Here is a 27,083-nt window from a genome sequence, read left to right as displayed (position 1 = left end):
GATATAGGACCATGTTAATGATATCATTCAAAATCAAGTTATTATTAGCAACTTAAAAATGGTTTCCTTTCTTTTAAGAATGGCAGCATAGGGACAGCAAGGTGGCCCAGTTGATAGAACACTAGTCCTAGAGTTGGGAGGACCTGGGTTCAAATCTGAACTCAGATATTTCCTAGCTATGTGACCCTGGGTAAGTCAACTCCAATTACAAAGCCTTGTTCTGTCTTAGAACTGATATGAAGACTGAAAGGGTTTTAAAGAAGAAGGGGTGGGGGTGGAGACTGGTGGCAAACTTATCAAAGCATCATTTAGAAGCAAAAAAAAATGGAGGTGGGGGAATCCCACTGTTTCAGGTTAGATTTTAAGGTCCATTCACAATGACTTATGGGAAATGTAACTCTATCAGATACAAAGATGCTTGTAAATTCCACTATGGAAAGCCAATTCCTTATCCTCTCATATTCATGACGTATCTTAAATGAAGCAGAAAAATAGTTGGAGGTAAAAACAACAACAACAAAAAACTTTGCTGACCTTGCTGATCACAACCACTTACATTTCTATTGTCTTTCTTATTAAGCCACAAGTCAGCAAAATGGGAGAGCTGAGTATGGAGGTGGTGACTAAACTTAGCTGATAAACATCTTTAGCTGAAGAGCTTATGGAAATAAGGACTGCTGGAGTAGCCTGCTGGGTGTTTTTGGCCTCAATTGTGGAAAACTCTTAGCACTGGTTTTCCTCTTCATGCTGGGTTGCAATAATGCTAGGAAATGAGTTATGGGAGCTATTACTTTTTGGAAGCTGCCTCAATCTATCAGAAGCAGGAAAGGGCATAATGCCACTGAATAAGGTAACTGTGTTCATTGTATTCAACCAGTTTCCTTTAAAACTGAAAAACAATCTTTTTGTTTTTAATTGCCCACCTATTCCTGATTAAATGATACAAAAGTATAAGTAAAAATAGACAAACAAACCCCCCCAAATCCTTTTTCCTTTCCCTTCAGGAATAAGGGTTTTAAAAAAAGTCAACAGGAAAAATGCTAAAGCCTGGATGCTTTATTTCAAGAGCAGTCATAAGATTTTTATTTCATTATGCCTATGGTTAAAACAATAGTATCCCTCCTTCACACCCACCCCAATGACATAATTTATTTTCTAAAGAGTGGAACAACAGGTTAAAAACTATTATAATTTTGCATATTGATCAAGCCAATGGTGATCAAAATTAGCAAAGGATTTTAAAACTAAATGGAGATGGTGTCACAGAGGGTAAAGAATTCAAATGTTGGCTCTGGTACTTAACTCCCTGTATCATCTTAGACAAATCACTCATAAATTTAAACCCAGAATGGTAATGCAGGACTTTCTAGTCCAAACCTCTGATTTTTTTCAATGAGAACACTAAGGACTAGAGAGTTTAAGGCCCAAGGTCAAATAAATAGGGGATGTAAGCGATCTCATCAGTTTCCTCATCTCTAAATGAGGAGGTTGGTGGAGATGCCATTAGAACCTTTGAGATTTCTAAATTCACAATCCTCTACCCTGGATTTTGATTTTAAATAGTCATGTAAAGGTCATATACAAACATGACTTTTAGATCTTCAATGCAATTAGCTCTTTAGCATGGAATTTTATATATTACTTTTTACTTTTTCATCCATCCAATTTATACTTTTAAACTGGTTAGTATGGAATGACAAACATTTTTATTGACTGACTCTAAAGAAATATGAGCACATTATACAGCCATAACACCTTAGGCACTACATAGGAGGTACTTTTCTTTGTTCCACTGAATTTTCCATTAACAACATAATTGAAAAAATTCTATTGAAATCAATTCTGCCCTAAAGGTTATTAAAAAATCACATAGCATATTCTCTGCTGTACATATTGGCTCTTGTTATTTGTTGATCAAAGAGCAATAACCTACCCTGTCAATTTCCAACCATTAACAAACCATTTAGGCATCAATCTCATTCAAAGCCTGCATCACCTCTTGCCTACAATATTGTAAGAACCTCCTAATAGGTATCCTTGAAACTGATCTTTTTCCTCTTTAATCTATCCATCCCAAGTTATAGAATTTTCTTTATAATTTATCACATCCTACCTTACATCTACCCAGTGGGTGTTGGGCTTTGAATCAGGAAATTGAGTTCAAATCTAGCCTTGTAGATTTAGTTGTTACTAAGGTTACTTAAGTGACCTAGGCAAATCATTTAATCTCTCTCAGCCTCAGTTTCTTATCTGTAAAATAGGGATGGTAATAGAACCTAATTCTTAGGGATTGTTGGTAGGATCAAATGAATAACCCAAGTAAAATGCTTTGTGAACCTTAAGTGCTATATGAATTATAGCTCTTATTGTATATAGATGTTAGCTATTATTATTATCAGCCTGATGATAATATATATATTATATATATAAAATATAGGTCTTACATTCTCTTCTAAATATAAAATTCTCTTCTAAAATAAAAATCCTTACTTTTTAGGATTATAATTCTTTCCAGTGATACTCTCCCATCCTCCACTCTCAGTCACTCCAGTGTCTGATTTTTGCCTAGGGGTTCCAAAAACCTAATTTGAATTAATCTGGATTAACATATCTATTACTATGCCTCAGATCTCATCATCAGCTAGATGTCTCTGTGGCACTGAAAGCCAAGAAGGCCTGAGTTCAGATCTATCCTTAGATATACTATCTGTGTGACCCTGGGCAAGTCACTTAACACTATTTGCTTCAGTTTCCTCATTTGTAGAATGAATTGGAGAAGGAAATGGCAAATTACTTCAGTATCTTTGCCAACAAAACCCTAGATGAATTAAGGAAGAGTTGGACAAGACTGAACCACTGAAAAATAATAATCTTGATTGATAATAGACTCCCTCAGCTTTTTCTCTCCTTTTATTGAAGGGTAGAGAGAGAATCAAACTCCTCTCAATGCTTTCCCTTATAGAGGGCATTAACTGGACTTCTTAATCCACTGCAATATGTATCTACTATCCTGTCTGATTTCAATTCCATTGAATAAAATATTCCTGCAACCAGCCCTTAGTCCTTAGAGTCCCTCACTACCATTTTCCTTTTTCCTTTAGTATTTTATCTCTCCACATTAGAATGCCAGCTCCTTGAGGGTGGACTTTCTTTTTTATTAATTACACCCCCAGGTCTTAACACAGTGCCTGGCATATAGAAGAAGCTTAATGTACCTTTATTAGACTACTAGATTCGGTTGGATTGACTTTTTCCACTGTTGCTTTTATTAGATATTTCTGAAATATTTAAGTTGAAGGTGTATATAAAAATATTTTTTGCATGACTTAAACAGAGAAAATTAGTAAATAAAAAAGGCAATCACTTAATATCTATTTTTTGCTTTTCTGAGGTAGGTGTGATATCTAGGAGGATATCAAGGTGAGAAAGCAAGAACTGAAGAAAGCCAGTTTTCTCACTAAAATAGTGTAAAATAACAGCTTTGCTTCTAGGATACCAATCTGACTCTGCTTAAACCTATAGAATGTACATATAGCTTATTTTAATGGTTGGCCCAAAGAATGAGAATCTAAATACAGTGAAGGCAAATAATAAAAAAATTCATTTAGAAATTCCTTGGATTTATATGTTGAATCTGAAATAATTTATTCACTTTTATACTGATTTTAGACTGATAATTAAATAGTTTAAATTTAAATCCATTTTTGAATTTAAAAGAGGGACAGATATGAAGGAAGAGTTCCCCTTGTGACACTGCCAGGACCTGTGATTTCACAGTGTACTGCTCTTTTTGACAAAAGGCTTTTAAATAGTTTCTTGCTAATTTATTCTTTGCTCTTTGTCATCAAAGTAGAAAATTCCACAAAATGCCTGTCCTTGCTTTCAGGATGAGATAAATACAGTACTATTTTAATAGTTGTTTTCATCTTTATTTTCTCATTGAGTTAAGAAAAAAAAGTAACTCAAATTCTATGATAGATTGGAGAGAGTAGGAAAATGAATCTATAAGTGACTTTTTCAAGGTTATCAACTAGATATTGAGTAAATCAATCCAAGGATCTTTAGCAGTTATTGTGAGAAAAAATAATGGCTCCTACTAGAATAAGTGCTTTTCCATTGTTAAAGACGTTTCATATATATTATTGGACTCTGTGTCATGTTGAATAGAAGGTTATTTATTTCTTTATGCTCAGCTAACTCTATCATCTTCAATTCCTGCCTTAGTCCATCCAGGAACTCCTTAACACATATGTCTTCATGATCTTAACCTCAATTCCATAGACCTGATCCATCAATAGATTTACAAGGATCTATGAGATTGGATGAGGGAAAAAAAGTATATTTTTATTTCAATGTAATTAATTTCCTTTGTGATCTTCTTTTCCTCCTCATTATTATTATTTTGCAACTAAAGACCAATATTTTAGACTAAACTACCAAAGAGGTCCATGACACAGATGTAGTTATGAACCCCTATATGGGAGAATTTTTAAAATCTTAGGAATTCCCAACACTTAATTTTAAATTCTACTTCTTTTGTCTTTTTTTCATTTGTGGTATAACAAATTTAATTGGCTTCCTTGTCTCATACCTTTAATAAAAATGCTTTTCTTTATTATTTTTATTGCTTAATATTTTCCATGTACTTAACAACTGATTTTGTCCCTCCTTTTAATCAGACTTCAGATTTTTAACCTTCAAAAAACTATACACATTTTCTTAATTTCTTTTCTCTGTTCTTATTTCCCCTTAAGTCCTTCATCCTGCAGCCTATCTGATGCTAAATATTATCACTTTTGTTCTCCCCACTTATATTTTCACATTTATTGCTGTTCCCCTTATCTATTTTAGTTCTTCCCACTTGTTTTCTTCCAAGTATCTACTCAAATGATCATGATAATATTTGTAAAGCCTGGAATATTTGTTATTGTTCAGGTGTTTTCAGTTGTGTCCAACTCTTCTGATCCCATTTGATGATCTTGACAAAGAAAATGGAATAGTTTGTCATTTCCTTCTCCAGTTCACTTTACAGATGAGGAAACTGAGGTCAACAGAGTAAAAGACTTGTACAGCAAATTTAAGTATCTGAAGCCAGATCTGATCTCAGGGAGATGAATATTCCTGACTTCACATTTGCCACTCCATCTACTATGTCACCCAGCTGCCCATATTTGGCAAATGGTAGACCCTTAAAAAACTGATTCCCTCCATCTTCCTTCTCCATTTTTTCAAGTTTTTGTAATCTCAATTCCATAAGTATTTATAAGTGATAAGCATCAGGCACTCTGCTAGGTCACAAGGATGTGATAAGAAAATGAAGACAGTATTTTGGGATAATGTTTCTATGCAAACTACCAATTGAGGGTTTTTTTTTCCCCCTGTATCTTATATGATTAAAATGGTGTCTTTTTTAAACCTCTACTAAGTTCTACTCAAATTCTTCATTGTGATGTGATGATGATTCTCAGTTCTTAACCACTATTGCACTGTAGTGCAAGACCTCTCAGGACTTACCAAATTGAAAGGAATTTCAGTATTGGTTCAACAATCTAATTACATATCTGTTGTCTGAAGATCAACTTAGCTAAATTAAAAAAAATTATCTGCAAGATTGTGAGCAAAAGGATGGATTTTCCAGTTAGAGCAACCCTCAAAGATTAAGTTTAAAAGGGGAGTTGCCTGGATTGGCAGTGGGAATACTAACAAAAATCCTTTATGTATAAAGAATCAAGGAATGAAGGAAATAGGCATGATAATAATGCCAAATATGGGGCAAGCACAGTGCCAGTTTTTTGCAAATATTTCATTTGAACCTCACAATACCACCATGAATTAATTGCTATTATTATCTCCATTTTAGAGTTGAAGAAAGTGAGGCAAATAAGATAAGTCATCTACCCAGGATCACACACCTAATAAGTGTCTGAAACTAGATTTTAACTCAGATTTCCCCTACTCCAGGCTCAGTACTCTAGCCATTTTATCATATGGTTAGCTGCCTTTGATTCTATAGGCTCACAGATATACAACTGGAAAAAAAAAAACAAACTCCATGTGGTCCAAAATAATTTTACCTGAGAAGGAACTGAGTCCAAAAGAGATGAAGTGACATTTCCATTGTCACAAGGTTGACATGATGGATCCAAGGTAGAAAAGATGGGTACTGAATTTGAACCCAAGTCTCCTGATTTTAAATTGAATGCTCTTTCCACTATATTAATTAAGAAAATGACTCAAAACTTGAATGACAGTTTTCAGTTCGGGAATATCTAGATCCATGGCATATATGTGTACCATGGACAAATTATGTAGCTGATAAGTACTGGAGATCATTCCCCATGAACATAAAGTACAGACCAGTGGCTGATCTGCATCAGTGGAAGCCATTTTCACACTTGGAATTCCCTATATAGTTGAAATTCTATGTCTGAGCCTAACCTTCCCATCACCAAAAAATACAAATAGAAAGTATTACCTCACTATTCTGCTATTGCTAAAAACCTGCAATGGTGGAAAACATTTATCTGCCAAAAAATTATGATTTCCTAATATATGAGAATAGCCATTTTCCTAAAATGCCTAAAAGAGAAAGTATAAGAAAGAAAAAAGTAATTTTGGCACTATGTTTTACCAGTGACTTTGTTGGGTTTGTTTTTGTTGTTGCTTTTGAGGCTTGGGCTTCTTATGTCAAGAAGTCAAAGTATAGCAGCTAGTCACCAATTCAATCCCAAAGCTCATCAGCCTGCAAGCTTTGACCTGTTCCATTGTTCCAAATTGGACCAATTGGCTTTCAGGCAATATTTCTCCTAAGGGCTCTTATTGGTCTGGACACCAGATCAGCTTTAGCCCTATTGCAGAGGAGAGGTGATGAATTCTTGTGCCTCAGGCTCTCCCCGGAGCAGAGATTAAAGGCATTAAAGGCACCATCCTCATCATCAATTACACACCTAGGTATCTGGCACACGTGAAGCACTATATAAATGTTTGCTATTGTTATTATTATCAAACAAATATTCAAAAATGTAAATGCTTATATTATTGCATATATTTATATATAGACAGACTTCTTCAGAATGTTTTCTAAGTCAATCAAATCAAATATAACATTACCAAAAAATCAATGATACTGAAAGTTGTGAACATGTATATAACTTTTTCATCTTTACATATTCAATGTCTTTCAAAATATTATATGACTTTCATTTATGAAGAATTTTATATCAAAAAGAACTATTTCACTTTTATATGGTAGATATTAAGTTTTTTCAACATAATGCAATCATTTCAGTAGCAGATAATTTGCACATAAAATTAATGAAATAATGAATATAATAAATATATAATAAATTTCAATATAATGTTTATATTTAGCACTTATATCAATATCAAGAGAGAACTTCTTGGAATGTTTTTAATCTGTCAAATAAAATATATTACATTACAAGAAAATCCATTATATTGAAAAAGCTACATATATGCAACTATATTTCAGTTATGGATAGTAATATGTAATCTATATCTATATTTCAGTTTTGTGTTATATTATTATAGTATACATATTATATGTTTACAGAGTTCAGTAAGTTATAGATATAACTATAACTCTATTTCAAAGTAATTGGTTTTCTTCATGATGTAAAAAAAGGTTAAGATCCCCTATACTGTTTCAGGATCTAATAACCCTTTATCAAAAGGGCAGATAAAACAAATCCCTTGGATGGAGAGGGAGAGAGGAATTAAATAAAATCTTGTACAATGGGGTTAGAAGGATTTCCTTTTAAATAAATACTTTTCTCTTAGATAATATTTTAAATCTATAACAATTTCAGAAGATCCAGGCTCAATAAATGAATTAATAGAGAAACAAAACTGTTGCCCTTCCAGGTCTCTGGCCTTTCTAAATGTTTTCCTCGAGAAAGAGAATTCAAGCATGAGGGAAAAATACTGGACCATCAATTTCTAGCTCTGCTCTTTAACAGCCACTGTACAGGAGCAAAATAAAAGTAACCAAAATTTGGAGAGGTAATGGAAGAATATTGTTCATTATCCTGGTGGCTCAGAAACTTCACTAGACCAGAAGCCGTTTGATGTATTTCCATTTTAAATGCACACATTGATTGAAATAAGTTCTTCCTGCCTAAATCAAAAGAACCATTTCAGAAGCTGTTACTAGAACCTGCTGGGGAAGATGAGGTATAACTAGATTTCATGCAGTTTATCATCAGTCTACTTTTAATTTTGCTGTGGGCAAAATCTTATGAAACTCATGCTATTTTGCCATCTCCCTTGTGACTTAGGAGAGCTAATGAATACTCACGGTAGAATAGAGAGAAGATGTGCTTGAAACCAGTGATAACGAAGACCCATGGACTAGGGAGAGAAGAAAAAGTAAGAGGGAAAAGATCAATTAGAAAAATATATCCTTGACTTAATGGTCAAACTCACCAAGGGAAAAGGAAGTAAGTTTGATCATCAATAAAAATTAAGAACAAGTAGTTTTAGAAAAATTTGACTTCCAATAAATCTGAGAAATATTTTGTCTGAATTTTCTTCCAACCAAAATACTTAAAGTCAACACAAAGATTCTGCATTAAAGTACAACCAAATCTAAAAAGAACAGAGTATTTTAGTCAAGAAATAACCCATTAATCACCTGCAGGTTATCACACATGGAAGGACCCTCTCAAAGAGTGAATTACAGGCTAATAGATACTCCACTGAAACTTCACTGATTAAATATTCACAAACTTGCATAAAATTGGATAAGCAAACAGTAGAAAGATTCATTCCCTTTATTTATCTCTCACATTATCCCCTTCATTCCACCCACTAAGGGCCAAAGGCACTAAATGACTTCTGATTAGATTTAAACATTAATGTTTTCTCCCTAAGATTTTCTTTTAATAGTTTCACTGAATTGAGCATTGGCAATTTATTCAGCTTGGGACTTTATCATTACATAGGAACAAGTGATCATCCTAATTCACATACATGAGCATTTCTTTGACTTCCATGTTTTAGTGCCATGAACAATAAATCTAGTAGTGGAGTCATTGTTTTTTGTTCTTTTTTAAAATCCCATATTTGTCCTTTTTGAATATCTCTTATTAATGGAAAAATTGGACCTCAAATAATTAACTAATTCATTTTATGTTTTAGAATGCATGATTATTCAACACAGTACTATAGTCTAGATAAAACTCGGATTAGTAATCATTACAGAAAAATTCTGCCTAGTTCCATTCACTTTGTAGTAATTAGTTCGTTTCACAAAGGATAGCGGTAACTTGATGAAGTAGGTCTTTTGATTTTACTTGGTTTTTACTTAATTTTACTTTACATATAATTTTCCATTTGATTTTGACAAGGACTTTTTGAGATAGGAATTGAGACATGTTGCATTATCTCCATGATACAGGCGGAGAAACCGAAGCTGTAACTTGTCCAAGGTCATGTAACAACTCATGAATTATATTCAGGATTAGAACCCCTCTGGGGCTTAGTTTTCCTAACTGTAAAATCAATGGGCGGTACTAGATGATTTCAAAGGTCCCTACTTTCCATAAAACGTTGATTCTAAGATAGTGCTCCACTTGTTGCATCAAAGGATGCTACTTCTCAAAATGTCTCATCCTTACTACCTCTAACAACAGTCAGGTAAGAATGATAGTTGTTGTACTGGAAAGAATCCAAGTTCAGGGGACCTGAGTTCTCTCCTCAGTCACAGAGTCTATTAGTTGTGGAACCCTGTGGAAGTTACTTAACCATTGGATTCCTCAATATCCATATTTGTTAAACAAGGTATCTGCACAGATGCAATTGAAGTTCCATTCAGTGTTAAAATTCTTTCATTCATGGTTAAAATGTAAGAACAGAACGTTGTATAATCCATTGCACATATAAACACCCAAGGGCTGTAATATATGGAAATAACATATTTAGTCCTTTCCTTAGTCCAGATTGTTTGGTCATTTTTCAGTTGTGTCCAATGCTTCTTGACTCCATATATGGTTTTCCTGGCAAAGATCCTGGAGTGATTTCTCATTTCCTTCTCTAGTGAATTGGGTCAAACAAATGTTAAGTGACTTGCCCAGGGTCACATAGGTAGTAAATGTCTGAGGGCTAATGTGAACTCATATTTTCCTGACTTCAAGCTAAGAGCCCTATCTACTGAGCCCCCATGCTGCTCCTAGATTCCAGATTGTTAAAATCCTCCAAGTTGTTGTTATTAATTAATTGGTTGTAAGTCACAAGAAATTAGAACAATTCATTTTGGAATACAGAGAGTAACCAGTGAATTAATTATGCTTTCAATGTCATAAAAGGGTAAGTCTGAAAACATAAATAGCAGATCATTCTGAAATTTGCCACTAGCTTGATTTTTGAATTAGGGTTTCCTCTCTCTCTGAAAGCAATGAAGACAAGAGGAGAGATATTGTTTACAGAGAGAGCACAGAATCAGATCACACATTAATTGATTAAAAGTAAAAAAGATAATTGCAATAGTTTCAGAGAGGTTCCTCTATGATAGAAGAAAATTGTTAATTTGGTTATATTATAGACTCTATATAGACCTGAAGTAAATAATGCAAATTCTAAATCTTTGATCTTAAAATCAGATAATACCTTAGATAATGGGGGAATAGGACTGATTTATGTTTATTTAAATTTAAATTTCACCTGTAATGGGTCCTTTTTCTCACCCTCTACTCTTTGAAGTTTAAGCAATTATTATCTGCCTGTTCTAAGCAACCAGATATATCCCTGGAAATAGACTCCATGGACCTCATTATATATTCCACTGGAGTCCTCTTCCAAGGCAGTGTTGAGATGACTCTGGGCTCTCATAAGTCAGAAGGTAATCAACTATCATAGGTACTTGCAATTTTTTTATATGGGTCATAAGATAAACAATAATAGGTTGAAGAGTCAGGTATATTTAAACTAAAAAAACTTTGTGGGGCATGATCAATATTTTCAATTATCTGAATGATTACAAAATGGGAAAATGGTTCAATTTTGCACTTTGCTCTAGATGCTCTAGAAGAGAGAACTGGGGACAATGAGTAGAAGGGGCTGAGAGAAATATTTGAGCTTGATATTAGGAGGAGTTGCCTAAGTATTACATTTTGCACAATGGTTTGGGGAGAGAGAGAGAGACAGACAGAGACAGAGAGAGACAGAGACAGAGACAGACAGAGACAGAGAGAGACAGAGAGAAAGACAGAGAGAGACAGAGAGAGAGAGACAGAGAGACACAGAGACACAGAGTGACACAGAGAGAGAGAATGTTTCCCTTAACTGGGTAATCAACTCGTGATCAATTTTCAGGAATGCAAAAAAATTTTTTTTAAAGCTTTCTTGCTTAGGAATGAATTGAATTAGATGGTCTCTGAGGTCCTTTCTATTGTGGAGATACTGTGAATACATATATTCATCATTAAGGAAAACCTTCATTAAATTTGACAATGTCTTCTTGGATAGTGTCAAAATGATACATTGTACAGAAATAGGAATTCTCAAAGACTATTGATGAAGTCATCAAGCCAAAAAGGGTTATTCTCTGTTAGGGGAGGGAATATTACAAATTAAGAAAACTGCAGGACCCTGCAGAACTTATTCAAGTTAATTTCTATTTCCACATTTTTTAATTTCATTTTTTTACCCTTACCCAACCTTTAAAAGGCTGATGGTATTTCTCTACTGGGCTTTAAATAACATAACAAAAATGTTCAGTGTTATCTATGAAGTATATCCCAAGTTATTATTAGCGAATTTAATATTCAGTATGATGAAATCAATGAAAATGTAGATTTAATCTTGATTCAAGATTTGATGGTTTCTTAAACTGGACCATTATAATTTACCTAGGATTTATAAATGTAAAGCCATTTGTGTTTACTCAGGTAGAGCCAAGTTTATTGTTTTTGTCCAAACAACGTTAGAGAACTTACCATGCAAAGAGAAAATGATCTTTGAAATAAATTTCAAAAGGTCAAAACAGAGTAAGTGGGTTTTTGAGTTTAAAAATGGATATGATTTGAATTTACTTTCTAATATTTTTTTAATCAGTTCTCAAAATGTCAGCATGTCATTTTAGCTATATACTATTTAACATCAACTTGCGTGGGTTTTTTGAGACTGAAAAAGGACCTTTCATTAAAAAAAAAATCTTTCATTAGACAGAGTTTTACACTGGTTGGTGAAGGAAAGGAAATAATTTACCATTTCTAATACCATTCACAAGTAAGCCTTAACTGAAATCCCTTTAAAAAAACTTAAGAAAATTCTGTTTCTTCTCTGCCTCCTATTTATGTTTCTCTCTTTTAATAAATATATCCATATGCACATATGTGTATACATATATGCATGTCTGTATGATGCTAGCATGCTACACTTGGAGTCAGAAAGACCTTAGTTCCATTCCTACTTCTAACTAAAACTTTGTGACCTTAGGCAAGTCACCTAGTCTCTCAGCCAGTTTCCTCATTTGTAAAGTGTGCACAGACTCTCCAAATAAATAGGTCACAATAAATGATGTACAAATTCCATTTGCTTCAGGGATCTATAATTGTCAATATTCATTTAAGTATTCAGCAGGCATGCATTGATTCAACATTTGCTCTGTGCCATGCCCATAGGTGTCTTTGGCATCCCCATGAGAGATATATTACCATTATTACCATTTTGGAAGAATGAAAATCTAGATCATCCCTCCCTCCCCTTTTTGCCACCCTTCTGGCTTACCTTCTTCCATGCTATCTCTGAAGGAGCCTGAATGACTAATGGCTCGTGGTCTTTCTTCTAAAGATGTGGCACTACCACACAGCTGGGAGTCATCATACAGATCAAAAGAAGAGTCTTGAGCAGGGATACTGTTTGAACGCATCATGCTGGGGCCAGGAAGATTAAACTGGGAGAGGTTGGTGGGACTCACTGCAAAACAAAGTAGACACTCAATTCCCTATTTCCTTATGAATTCAAAAGGAAAAGTTTTATTTAAAACTAGGGAATAGGCTTCAAGAAATTATAGAAACAAGGTTCCCTTAACAATGCAAGTAAATATTACTTATTTGGAAATATTTGATAGTAATTATGTAATATAGTGACATATAGGGATAGGGCTTTGGCATTGGATCTCACTGGGATAGGGAATTCCTGAGTGAGGGAAGCAATCTTTAGAAATGTACTTTTTCCCACAGCTAATAGTCTTACAAACATTCACAAAGCACTGTGAGTTTAAGTGACTAGCCCAGGTTTACATAGCCACTGTGGGTCATTGGTGGGATTTGAAGGAAGAGAGAATTCCTGACTTTGAAGCAGGTTTTCTATGTTCTTCCAAACTATATCACACAGCCTTTCAAGTCACATAGTTATTTTAAATTCTCAGTTTTCTTCCAAGCTACAAAAAAATCTTAGATTTATGGAAAGCAAACTAATAGTTTCTAAACTGCCATTAAACAAACAAAAACAAAATAAGAAGTATAGTCATCTCCAGTGGCCATAGTAAAAATGTAATTACACATTTGCATATGTAATATAAAAAATAAATAAAATGATACTTGCTTCCAATTCTTTACCAACTGGACTATGATAACACATTTATCTATAAGGCACTTGGAAACTGGAAGGAACCCTTACGATAACAATTCCAAAGCTGAACATTAAGTTTTAACATATGTAATAGGTTACCATTTCCAGTAAATTAATGATAAACTCATCATTACATTTAACACAGATGGTCTATAAAGGGAATTGAGTTAAATGAAATAGATTTGTAAGTGAGAATCAATTCAACGATATCTAGCTAGCTAAAATTAATTAACTCAGGTAAGTCCTAAATTCCTTTAATTTTTTTCCAGTTTTTCCTTTACTATATATGGTCCTATAATACCAAGAAAACCACCAGTTTACAAATTGTGGTAGAAAAGTGCATTTTTAAGTTAGTAATTTGGAACTAAGAGTGCATTTTCACAAAAAGCATAGTGGTATTTGGTGCCTTGGTGCCTAATTCAGGTCACAAATGCTTAGTCTCTCTAAAATGTACCTGAAATGCTATATAAATCATTTGAAAAACAGTTGAAAAATAATAAGGCTGACCATACAAACCGTTACACAGAAAGAAAAATCCAATAAACTTGGATGGGAAATAGTTCATTTGTTTCTATGTTTTATGGGTTTGTTTGTTGTTGTTTTTTGCCTTTAAACTTGAATGCTAGAACATGAGGAAAACTAGGCTTACATAGGGCAGATAAGGAGATAGATAGATAGATAGAAACTTGTGAAATTGATGAAGGGAATATCTGGTTACTTTTGTCTAATTTTGCTTTCAGGATTTAGTGCTTAGCACATAAGAAAAGCTTAGTAAATGTTTATCTCTTTATTTTATTCCTCTCCTCTCCTCTCCTCTCCTCTCCTCTCCTCTCCTCTCCTCTCCTCTCCTTTCCTCTCCTCTCCTCTTCTCTCCTCTCCTGTCCTTTCTTTCCCTTTCCTTCTTTCTTTCTGCCTTCCTTCTAACTCATGACTTTCTTTTTCCTTCAAATTAACAATTAACAGTACTTTTAGTTTTATTAGACATTATAGTACTTTTTTTTTGTTTGGGGTTCATAAATTAAAGGGAAAGCAAAAAGAAAAACATCTTAGTCTTATTGGAAAGTCCTTGTGACATAGTAGACAGAGGTTTAGCTTCAGTTTTAGGAAAGTCCAATTCCAATGTCTGACACATAATGGATTATGGATCCTGGACAAGACACCCCACCTCTCTCAGAGTCCCAAACAAACTTTATCAAGGTTTACCAACCTTTTGGGGGGACACAGGTTTTAAGAATCTCTTAGAATAATACTTTTAAATTAATAAAATGAAATATAGTGACCAAAACTGTAAATCAATTGTATCAAAAACAAATTATTTGGATATTAAAAAAATAATTGGCCCATATTTAGAACTCCTGTTAAAATTATAAATTGCAGATTGGCACTGACAGCATCATTAGATAAGGCTTTTGCACTAGGACTTCCATACTTCAATGAAACCATGTTTAGCTTGTGATTGGAAGAGAAAGGAGGACTAAAATGGATTCAAGATGTGCATAGACTGATGATAAAGGAGAAGAGGAAAAGTGGGGATGTACAACATTTGTAAGGTTCTATTAAAGATGAGTAAGTCAGACATTTCCTTGAACTAGCCAACAAGGGGAGCTGTTAGCCTAAAACAACTTGCTTAATGCCCAGAGGTGGTGATGGTGGGGAAGAGATATGGACTGCAGTTTCCTTTATTTGATTTTTTTTTTATTAACAGGGTTTTCACAAACTGTATAGTCATAATTCTGGGAAGTGAAAAGGGGACCCTGCATTTGAGCATGGAATTCTAGGTCTGAATTATAAGAAAAAAATTGATTTCCCAGTAAAAAGGCCTAAAGCAGTATATTTGCCAATAAATTAGCAAGTGGAGTTTGTTAGCAGATGGTCTTAATGCATAGGGTGGAATATCCCATTGACTATTTAGCTAGGTCAAATTCTTACTAATTCAATTCCAGGGGGACTGCAGGGGAAAGTACAGGCATGCATTTCATAAACAAAGCATTTTAAATTAGTACCAGTTGTACTTTCCATTTATTTGAAAGGCCTGTTACTAGAATGAATTGGATTTGGTAAACAAAGAGCAGGGTTCACACTGATCAACTTTTTTTATTAAAATAAAGGAAAAGTTCTCGTCATATTCTAGAACTATCAACTTCATGTAAAGTTTCTCAAATTTACACTGGTATAGAAAACTATTGTTCAGTCATGTAAAGACACAAGTGGTTTGCCATTTCCTTCTCCAGAACATTTTACATATGTGGAAACTGAGGCAAAGTTAAGTGACTTGCTCCAGGAAAACTGATTTTGATTCACATTATGATTATATAAACATGTTCCAGAAAATATTGACCATCTACCACATGCAAAGCACTTTGCAATATGTTATGTTATGTGCTTTAGATCTATAGGCACCTAGATGGTACAATGGATTGATGTTAGGGGCTACATTTAGGAAGATCTGAATTCAAATCCAGCTTCAGATAATTGTACTAGGTGCATGACTCTAGGTAAGTCACTTCACCCCATTTCCTTCATTTTCTTCATTTTTGAAATGAACTGGAAAAGGAAATAGCAAACCACTCCAACATCTTTGTCAGGAAAATCCTAAATGGGGTCACAAAGAGTTTTATGTGACCGAAACAACTTAACAACAGGTAGCTCATAGGATAGAATACTTAGGTTGGTGCACTCATTGTGGTGGCAAAACATTGGAAAATGAGGGGGTGTCCCTCGATTGGGGAATGGCTGAACAAATTGTGGTGTATGATTGTGAGGAATATTATCGTGCTGTAAGGAATGATGATCTGGAGGATTTCTATCTGAACTGGGAGAACCTCAATGAACTGATGCAAAGTGAAATGAGCAGAACCAGGAGAACACTGTACACAGAAAGTGAAACATTGTGGAACAATCCTTTGCTACTAAGTGACTTATGAGAAAGAACGCTATCCACATCAAGAGAAAGAACTATGGGAGTAGGAATGCAAAAGCAAAACATATATCACTTATCACATATATGGTGGTAGGTGATTTAGGGTTTAGGTTTTAAAAGATGGCTCTATAGCAAAAATGAATAATATGGAAATAGCTATCGACTGATAACATTTGTTCAACCCAGTGGAATTGCTTGTCGGCTCTGGGAGGGGAGAAAAGAGGGGAAGCAAAGAAAATGAATAATGTAAATGTGGAAAAATATTATTAATTAATTAATTAATTTTTTAAAAAGGAAGATCTGAGTTAAATTTTCTCAGAGGTTTACTAGCTATGTGACCCTGGGCAAGTCACTAAACTTTTGTCCATCCCAATTCCTTCACCTGTGAAATGGGCATAATAATAGCATCTACTTCCCAGAGTTATTATGATGCTCATATGAGTTAATATTCGTGAAGTGCTTTGCAAACATAAAAAAGACTATTGAAACACTAGTTATCATCATCACTATGCTAGAATTGTAACTGCAAATCAGTTAAGTCAGAGGCAGAGATTTTTCTCACTGAACCAAGACCCTAACTTTGAAATCTGAGAATCAGCCTTGGCTACTTTCTCTTCCTCAACTCCTTGAATACTATATTCTCCTTCCATAACATCTCTGATATCTCTACCCTCAACTTAAATTTGGGTACCACTTTCATTTAGATGTTCATCACATTTTTCTGGACTATTGATGTAGCCTCTGAATAGACCTTTCTGACTCATCTCTACTCTATCTAAGCTCAATGTAAACAGCTTCAAAATTGACTTTAAAAAAAATATCATCACCCTTCTGATGAATAGCTGTTGAGGCTCCCTATTTCCTGTGAAATAAAATTCAAACTCCTATTGTAGCCAAGTTAAAACTCCTCACAGCTTGGATTCAACTTTTCTTTCTGGACTGATTACATTCAAAGCCTCTCCTCTGTTCAACACTCTGGACAAAATAGCTTAGTTTTGTTCTTTCTTATACCTATCATTCCATCTACCATCACTACACCTTTGTTCAGTCTATACTCCATACCCTCCTTTTCATCTTTACCACTTGGGAATCTACAGATACCTTCCAAATATGTTTTAATTGTCACCTTTGAAAAAAAAAAGTCCAATTGTAAATTCTCTGTGCATCTTCATTTATTTTTCTTACATTTTGTATTTAGATAAGTACATTCAATTCCAGGAGAGTGCAATCACCTTAAGAGAAGGCATTGTTCTGGTATTGCTCTTCTATTCCTAATACCTAATATATTGGTAATTTGCTTGGGACAGCAACGTAGCTTTTTTCCCCATGGATAAATGGAATGCAAAGTTCCCCTCCTTCTCTCCCTCATTTTTTTTTAAACTGATGAAAGTCTAACCAGATGGATCTTGAAATGCTATAGGAAAGAAATTGCTAAGAGACTCCCAACAGTGCTGAATGTGTTGGGAATCACAGGTCACTGCAAAAGTACAATCTTTCAGAGAAAGTTCCATAAAGAAGTAGTAAAAGAAAAATTAAATTAAAAAAAATAATAAATTACAAGCAGCTTTATAATAGAGGCAACCAATTAAATAGCCTAATATTTATAAAGGAACAACTGGTAAGGCTTAGACTTTTGTTCTACCTCATGATTTCATAAAGAATCCTTCTTCCTAATTTTAAAATTCTTAAAGGTTTTTTGCTTTGTTTTTGTTTTTTGTAGTTTTGTATTTCACTTTAACAGTTCCTAAAGTTCTAATTGGTGATTTCTGTGTGTGTTTTGAAATGAATTTCTGTTATTTATAAAAAAAAAAAGAAGACATAGAAATGGCTTTTTTATCCAAAAATATTTTGAGAAAGAGTTTTTAAAATACATACTTTTCTGAAAAGTTGAAGAAATTATTTTTTCAGATGATTTCCAGGAAATCAATATTTTCTTTTTAAGATAAAGGTAACAAAAAGGGAATAAATATTTCAAGATTTTACCTAAGTTGGAAAAGTGGTATTTTCCTGTTGCTGAGGATGACATAGCAGAAGGGGAAACAAGGGGTGACTGGTTACCAGTATCCTGCAGGCCTCCAGTTGAGTGAGATCGTAGCCATTCTTTACCCTCCTCTTGACTGGTCTGCCGGGACGATGGGGTGTATCTGCAAAATAACACATCTGGGACACTTAAACACTCGCACAAGGACAAGGCAGTACCAAAGCTGGAAAACAAACAGGAGTACTTGGCTATTCAGACTGAACAAAATTCCTGAACAGATTGAATCTAATTTTAATTGCTCAGTTCTTACAGATGATTTCACACCATCTGTTGGAATCTCACAGGGAAAGGGGAGAATTCTTAAGAAGAAAATTATGCTTCTGTGAGAGATGGAGTCAAAAATCATAAGCAATGAAGAAGACAGCCAAGTTAATTGAGAAGGACACAAAAGCATGGGTGTGGGATAGAGAAAAGGATGAGCCTAGATGTGAAATGGTAGACAAATGATAGGCTAAAGGCCAAGAAAGGTGAGCGACTTCTTACAGAACAACACCCATGATGGGAGGGTTAGAGAAAAAGACAGATTGAGAGCTAATGGAAAAAAGGGTGCATGAGGAAGAGGAATTAATTTCATTAGGGAACAATAACTATTTTGATCAACACCAGCATTTGTCTTCCCAAAGGCAATTATGGCATCTTGTCTCAATCCAAATGGAGAGGAAATTCATTTACTTAATTGGAGCATAAATTTTCTGGAACAAAAGTTTTGAAAATTAAATTATTTGCCAATGGCTTTCTAATGATAACTAATAGAAGAGATCTAACTGGCAGAAAATGAATAACTGGGAAGATACAAAGCATGCTAGTCAAACTTCAAAGTTATTGTGGCGTAAGTGAACTCAGCATTTTTGAGAAGGAAAGTCATTATATTCCAGGACCCTCATCATTAGAATCTTTTAACCTAAATGTTCAGTACAACTGTACAACATATATCCCTTTCTTTTCCTCTAGTAGAAAATGGGGATATTGTGATATTTTGATGCACTAAGGGAATAACAATTTCAGTGTAATTCACTGGGAACATAATACCTTTCCACAATCCACAATCCCATAAATATCAGAAGAAAAACTTCTGAAGAAGTTAGGAGTGGAAGGTTAAATAAAAACTGTATCTTGACTAAATGACCTGATATTATTTCTAATACTATGAATAAAGTTTCCCTAGGTTCAAAGTTAGATTTCACACAAATAGCCTCATCTTTAGGCTATATGAGCCCTTGAGTTTCATGCATCTGACTCCAATATGGGGAAAAATGGAATATTTACATTTCCAACCTTGCTGTCTGCATTTTCTTAAACAGCAGAAATATTATCCTTAATATCTCTGTTGAAGACAAGTCCTTAGCAAACAACCTTTTCTTTCTGAACAGTATTCCTATTGGACTTGACTTGCTCTGGGTCCTGGTCACCACTTATTGAGGTCCTATGCACATATAATTTTTTATAGAAAATGTTCTCCCTTCCTTAGATTAAAAAAAGTTAAGAAAATCAAGAGGGTTAAGAGTCATCTTCATTTTAAATGCTAGGTGTTATGTTGTAAAGGAACAAGAGGAGAAATTGAGAAACAGCAAACAAAGTTGACACAAAGACAAAGAGGCAGCAGTTGTGCTAAGAGAAATATATACCTTAGTCCCTTTTTGGGCAGCGTATTTCTGTCAAGCTGCATGCTGTTAAAACAAAGAAACCCCCTAAGGACATACTATAAACAAAACTCTTCCAAATTACAAACTCTATAAAAATTGCTCTCTATGTGAACTCATGCAAAATAATTTACTATAACACAACTTAAATGCTTAACTCATTAAAGAAGATTAAGCCAAGGGTTACCAGATGTCCATTTCTGACACAGATGTGAGTTCCTTTTCATAATCAAGTCCATTCAAAAAATTATTTTTCCTGGCAATTCCTTTGTTTGCTTCTTCTTATAAACTCCTCCATTTCCTCTTAGAATCAGTACTAAGTATCAATCCCAAGGTAGAAGCATGGTAAGGGCTAGGAAATGGAAATTGAGTGACTTGCCCAGGGTCACATAGATAGGAAGCATTTGAGACTATATTTAAACTTAGAACCACCCATCTTCAGGACTGACTATCTACTGAGCCACCTAGCTCTCTGCTTGCTTATCAATTCTTAAACATGCCTGATGGATTTCATAATCATAGATTTAGAAATGGAAATGACATCAGAAGTTATCTAGTTCCTTTTTTTAAGCAAATGAGATATATAAAGTATAAAGTATTTATATATATATATATATAAAGTAAAGCAGTATAAAGAATAAGATTTGTTCAAGTAGAAGAAGAATTTAAATCTAGGTTCTCTGATTGCAAATTTAGTTCTCTTTATTACAGGCAGTTCAGATTCCCCTTATATATTATGACAGAATGAATCTGAACTTTTCAGGGTTTCTCTTGTTCCATTATTCACTTAATGTAAGAAATGTCTTCTCTGCCAATTTCCTACTAGTTTGCTACACTAAATTTACTTGTAAGAGCAGCCAGTGTGTAGAAAGAAAACATACTAGTCCTGTGTAGATTAAAGTGAGATGTTTTGATGAACAGAATAGATCATTGCAAATAAACACATTAGAAATATTCTTTCTGATACAGGCAAATATTATTCTAAAGGAAAAGAGTAAAATGCCATATTTATCCATGGTATGTTCAGGTAGATCCAAATTAAAATCCAGAATGAGGGAGAAAGTAATGGCTTTATACTTCTTCCCATTAGATATCATTGTCTGAAATTGAATATTTCTTCTAATACCCAAGTGGATGCTTTAATGAGTTAAACATTATAAACTTTCCTTTAGAGATTATAAAGTAAAATACTGGTGATTTATCAAAATATTAATTTCCTTAATCTTTACTTTTCAAGACCACTAAGGTACCACATCCTTTGCTATCTAGTGATTAATGACAAGTAGCTTTTCAATCCATGTAGAGTAGAAGAGTACCTTGCTTTTTCAAAATGAAGTGGGGAATCCTGTATATAATTATCAGAGTAACTGGAAAGAAATGTTGTATTAAACATGTAACATTTTATGTTTCTTCTAGAAGTATATTTGCTAGATGAATACTCATCAAAAATAAAAAAAATAGGATATGCATGATGAGAATGAGATAATAGGAATGTCAAATTAAATCACTTTACAAAGTAAATCACTTTATAGTTAATTAATTGCAATCTAAACTAAATATGTTTTTTTCTGAATGTAAATCATTAATTCAAGACTTCAAAATGGTGGAAATCTTTGTGTAACTAAGAATTACAAAATTCACGTGATATGAGCAGCTTAAGCACAAAATGGAATTTGAGCTATAATGGAATTTGAACATTATTTAGTCTTTGTTATACTTTGTAGATGAAGAAATTGAGACCCAGTAAGATTAATGCATGAGGTAAGTAGAAGAGGAAGGATTTGAACTCAAGATTTTTTATTTGAAATCAAGTATTCTTTCTATTCCGTACAACTGTATACTACAATTAAGGATAAAATTGATTGAATCAGCAATAATTAATATTTTTTTGTAAAATTAAATTGTGGATTTTATAGAAATTATAATGATATTGAATTCTTCTAAACCTGATCAAGAGCATCTCTTATTTTTAGAGATCACTTTAGAACTACTCTCAGCAATCTGTATAACCAGTCATCAAAGATCAATGACATGAAGAGTATTAGCAAGCAATGAATACTTTTGCCCTTGTTATTTGATGAATCTACAATGGACAGGAAAATTAATAGCAATAAAAATATAGTAAAACTGATTGAATGAATAAATCAATCAAATCAGTATTCCTTCCCAAACCAGCATGGTCACTAAATCAAAGATTCATTATAACTTAGAGTTATAATGAGGGATTTTCTCTTATTTTCTATGACAATTCCCAAATTTATAAGTTTGCAAAGAAATTGTTATAGATGCATCTTATTCTATTTTAAAAAGAAACAAAATACTTCTCGACACAGTCTTACAACAAAATAGTTTTACTAAAACTATTATATATATTTTATATATATATATATATGTATATATATATATATATAAAACACAAAACAAAACAAAAACAGATTAGGTTTTTACTACACACAAGTTCCTACAAAGAAATGGTCCCAGGCATTTGGGATACAAAGATGAAAAGCAAAGATAATTAGGGAAACCATACTGCTTACTTCTAGAGCTGTGGACTCAATGAACTACTCAAATAGGAAGCTCCACATATGGTCATTAGACAACTCCACATGTTCTGAATCTCACACTGTGAAGTCTATGAAGAATACTATCATTTTCAAGTCATCAAAGGATTCCTGACTTGAATCAAGTCTATATATTTTCCTCTTCCATTCTTGGATCATTTTGTCTCCTTAGCATTTCTACTACTGCTGACTAAGGGAAAGGCATTAGGGGGCAAATGGAGACCACTCTTCAAAGAAAGAGAATAAAGCACCATGATTCAATTACTATCAATGTGGGAATCACTCACTGGTTATGGCTAAAAAGATCATTATTTCTCAAATAAGTCTTCTCCTAGATACTACAATATTTGTAAAACAAGGGAAAATAATTCTATTTATTGAGAACAAATTTTATGAAGTGAATTCTATGAATATTTTATGGAAGATGGCATGGTAATAGAACTCCTGGATTTTCATACAAATCTTTTACTAAACTAAGTGAACTATTTCTTAAGAAATAGTAAGACATTTATAGCTCAGAATTTTTTCTAACATTTTTATTAAACTTATTACCCAGAATTTTGTTCAGAGTAAAATTAAACATGCCCTTCAGCATCCAAAGCATTTCAAAACTCTAATTGAGAGGTCCTTTAATTATCTGCATGAGAAAGCATGGATTAATCAATATTTATATTATATATTAATCAAATATTAAATATTAACTCTGCAGAGCTTAATACATTGGTCAGACTAACTTGTTAAAACCTGATAGAAAATCATGGGATCAATTAAATATAAGTTTATAGAAGTTTGCTTTAAAATATATTTATACATGCATATTTTAATATGAGAAAGTTCTTCAGTTCATGAAATCAATTTATTTCAGTCATTGAAAAATGGGACTTTTTTCCAAGAAAAAAGGAAATCTATGACTGTTGTGTTTTTATACCTGAACTTATATTAGCTATGATAATTTATAAATTATGGTCAAAACAAAATAATACCATAAAGCTTCAATGGCTCCCATTGGGGTTCATATATCCTTATTCAGTTTCATAATGGTAATACATAGATATATAATCAATCAGATTTAGTTATTTTTATTATAAAATGAAAACAAAAAACTTTGAGTATCTCTGGTAGGGAATGATTTTGGTCATTCATTTGAGATTTAAAGGTTTATTTATAATTTGCCATACTATGTGGCTATTGCCTGGCCAGTTGTTAATTTAATCTATCATAATTTATGAACTGTCTCTTGGTCATGCATATTTCTACTACAGAATGCTAACAAATGTATATTAGGGAAGAAACTATTTTCAAGGGTGCTAATGATTTACTACAAAAGGCAAAGAAAATGATGAAATCCTCCATTTGTTCTACAAGTAGTCATACAACAATTCAAAAAGCTACAGAAAAATCAAGCATGATTTCTTACATTAGACTCCACCAGAAACTTTCCAGCATTAACCCCCAAACTGAGGAAAATGGGAGACAAGCATTTGAAATCTAATTAATGGTTACTAAGTATTCATAAATGCTTCCATTTGTCCATTTTCTCTTTGTAGCAAAAACAAATCCCTTTATTTTGGCAATTATCTTATGATTTTAAGAATCAGCGATCATATCATGTCAATAATCAAAGTTTGCAAGAATCTGGAATGCTCCCAAAGGTCTTTTTTCATGCTAAGAGATAGTTTGTCTCCACTACCAAACAATTCCTTACAAAAGAGAGTAGAAAGTGAAAAAAGAATGAAGTTGAGTGGAAATATTTTTGAGGGGCAAATGATCACTTTTAAAGATATATTTTAGGGAGAAGATGGGTGGCTCAGTGAAATGAGAGCCAAATTTAGAGATGAGAGGTTCTAGGCTCAAGTATGACCTCCAACACCTTCTAAATGTGTCACCCTAGGCAAGTCACTTAACTTCCATTGCATAGCTCTTGCCACTCTTCTGGCTTGGAACCAATCAACAGTATTGAGTCTAAGATGGAAGGTAAGGATTTAAAAGAAGATGCATTTCTGAGAGTTGAGAAAAGATAAGAGAACAGGAAAAGTTCAGAGTAAAGGAGTAAACTGGAACTCTTCATGGTGCTTCTTAATAAAAGAGCAAGTTAATTGCTTTTCAGGATGTACAGATAGAGAGAAATCAAAAAGACAAAACAGTATTTCAAGAATAAGAGACTGTGGGGTAGAAAATGACTGCTTGGAGAAACTAGGAAGTTTGATGGCATAAAACAGGAATGATGGTCAACTAAAATATAGACAAGAGACACTTGAAAAAAAAATATATATTTTAAATAAGAAACAGTTGTTGCCTGCAAGTGGCAGGGGAAGCACTTCAGAATATGATGATATACTCCTTAGGCAAAACTAAGCAGCATCCAAATCTATGTATATTTATTATCTGAAATGGAGGGCTTATATCTCCATTTGTTTGGATTTTTTAAAATTTATTTTTTTTATTTTTTTATATCTCCAACTCTATTTACCTACATCTTCTAGTAAATCATTTAAAAATCAATAGGGAGTAACTTTTGGAGAAGACATGGACAAGTTACAAAGGACAGACAAGTCTAGATAAACCCATCATTGAAGGATGCATCCAAATTGATGAGATCAGAGATCATCTATCTGAGTAATCAAGTATTCCCAATGAATATTTTATAGGGCCTACCTAAAAATATTTTTTTCTCTTAACATTAAAGAAACTCCCAAACAATCTAAAACTTTCTAACAAACCCCTCAAAATCAAGATTTTTATTGGTTATGCTTTAGGAAAAATATCGCAATTTCCTCTCAGACTTTGTGAATAGTAATTTGTTTTGAAGCCACAACAATTTATTCAGATCCCCCAGTGATTCATTGGTTCCTTTCCCACATAGATGGAAAGAAAGCTACTGAAACATATTGCCAAAGGCTTCATATTAGACACTATTTAAATGGACCACTTAAGAAACTGAAGAAAGGAACAAATGGGACTCGTGCAGCTAGGGCTTTAGACCCAAACACTCAATTTGTGATGGCTCATTTCTTATTATATGCATCAATATATACATTCGTTTTTATTCAAGTTGCTTATGGTTATATTTGAGATATATCCATATATTGATATGCATACAATTCACAAATGGATGCATATGCATGTACATATTCTTATATACATAGACCTATACCTATAGCCATGGCCATATAAAAGCAACCAATGGCTTTTCCCATTCTTGTTTGTTTAATTAATCTATAAATTTGGGCAGAGAAGTTCTAATTCTATCTTTCCATGAAAGATCCGATCTTAAATGTTTCCACATGGCAAAATCCCTGTCAAATCACAGGAATTTCATCCATGGGAAAAGTACATGTGACAGACAGATCCATTTACTCTCTGTTGGAATTACACGAGTAAATGTTCCAATAGAGATTTGGTTCGAGCCTTTAGCCTCCTCACTGCTCCAGACACCAGTGTCCTCAGCAAAGCTCACCTTTCTGAAAGAGTAGATCTCACACTACCAGTCCTCATGAGCAGGCTCTGAACCTCTTGAGTGCCTGTAGTTAATCCAGACAGAGAGCCATGATGGCTGAGAGGGAGGTCAATAGACTCAGAGCTTGTATGGAGACTAGTCATTGACTGGTAGCTTGGCGTGTCCTTACTGCCAGCAGAAGAGCTGCTCAGATTGGCAGCCCACACAAGACCACCTGAGGTGAAAGAGTGAACCGATGCTGGGCTGGAAGCCAACGAGTGACTTAAGCTTATAACATCTGTCGTTAAGTCTGAGGGTTTATTGAAGAGAGGGCTGCTGCCTTCACTCTGCCCACCAGCGCTGCCCAGGCTGCCTGTACCCGACGATGGAGACTCCAGACTGCCTTGTCGCGCTAATGTGGTACTAGGACTGGGCATTACTGAGGAGGATTTCACAACCTCAGAATTAGGTGCAGAGGCAGATTTGCCACCTGCCTTGGCACCAAACAACCTAAAAGAAAAACAAATAACAACTTCAGTTGTTATTCAGAGAAACTAATATCCACATTCAGTATTCAGGGTACAATATCTTTTGAGCCCAAGCATATGTGTTTGTGGTAAGCGAGAGTTGAATGCAAACATCGTCTTTATCTTTGAGTGTGTGTATTTGTATTCCTGAGTTTGAGGACTAGACTCATACATGCGATGGAGCAGGGCAAAGCGAAGCCAAATAATAAGATACCTGGCTTTAATTTTTTAAAAATAATGAACATTAAACTTTCACCCAAAATTAATTTTTGACTGTTCTTGCTATTAAATTATCTATCACATCATATATTGAAATGGCTTCAGTTAGTTTAGCACAGAACACTCACAAAGGGGGGCTTTCTATA

At 33.8% G+C, this 27,083-nt stretch overlaps 1 protein-coding gene across 39 annotated transcripts in view; it reads right to left on the bottom strand.

The window, feature by feature from the left end:
* NAV3 (neuron navigator 3) overlaps positions 1 to 27,083 on the bottom strand; it is a 1,103,979-nt gene that overhangs the window by 86,075 nt on the left and 990,821 nt on the right. For 12 of the 39 annotated variants that reach the window (XM_056798493.1, XM_056798499.1, XM_056798490.1 and 9 more), the window contains 5 exons: positions 26,213 to 26,701; positions 20,180 to 20,221; positions 18,497 to 18,657; positions 12,748 to 12,936; positions 8,318 to 8,370 (listed from right to left, as the gene is read on the bottom strand). In XM_056798493.1, the coding sequence (XP_056654471.1) occupies positions 8,318 to 8,370; positions 12,748 to 12,936; positions 18,497 to 18,657; positions 20,180 to 20,221; positions 26,213 to 26,701 (934 nt within the window). The remainder of the gene's footprint in view (positions 1 to 8,317; positions 8,371 to 12,747; positions 12,937 to 18,496; positions 18,658 to 20,179; positions 20,222 to 26,212; positions 26,702 to 27,083) is intronic. The other 27 variants (XM_056798495.1, XM_056798501.1, XM_056798506.1 and 24 more) reach the window with 5 other exon arrangements.

Source organism: Monodelphis domestica, chromosome 5, assembly GCF_027887165.1.
Source record: "Monodelphis domestica isolate mMonDom1 chromosome 5, mMonDom1.pri, whole genome shotgun sequence".
NCBI lineage: Eukaryota > Metazoa > Chordata > Mammalia > Didelphimorphia > Didelphidae > Monodelphis > Monodelphis domestica.
This window is presented reverse-complemented; position numbering and strand designations above follow the sequence as displayed.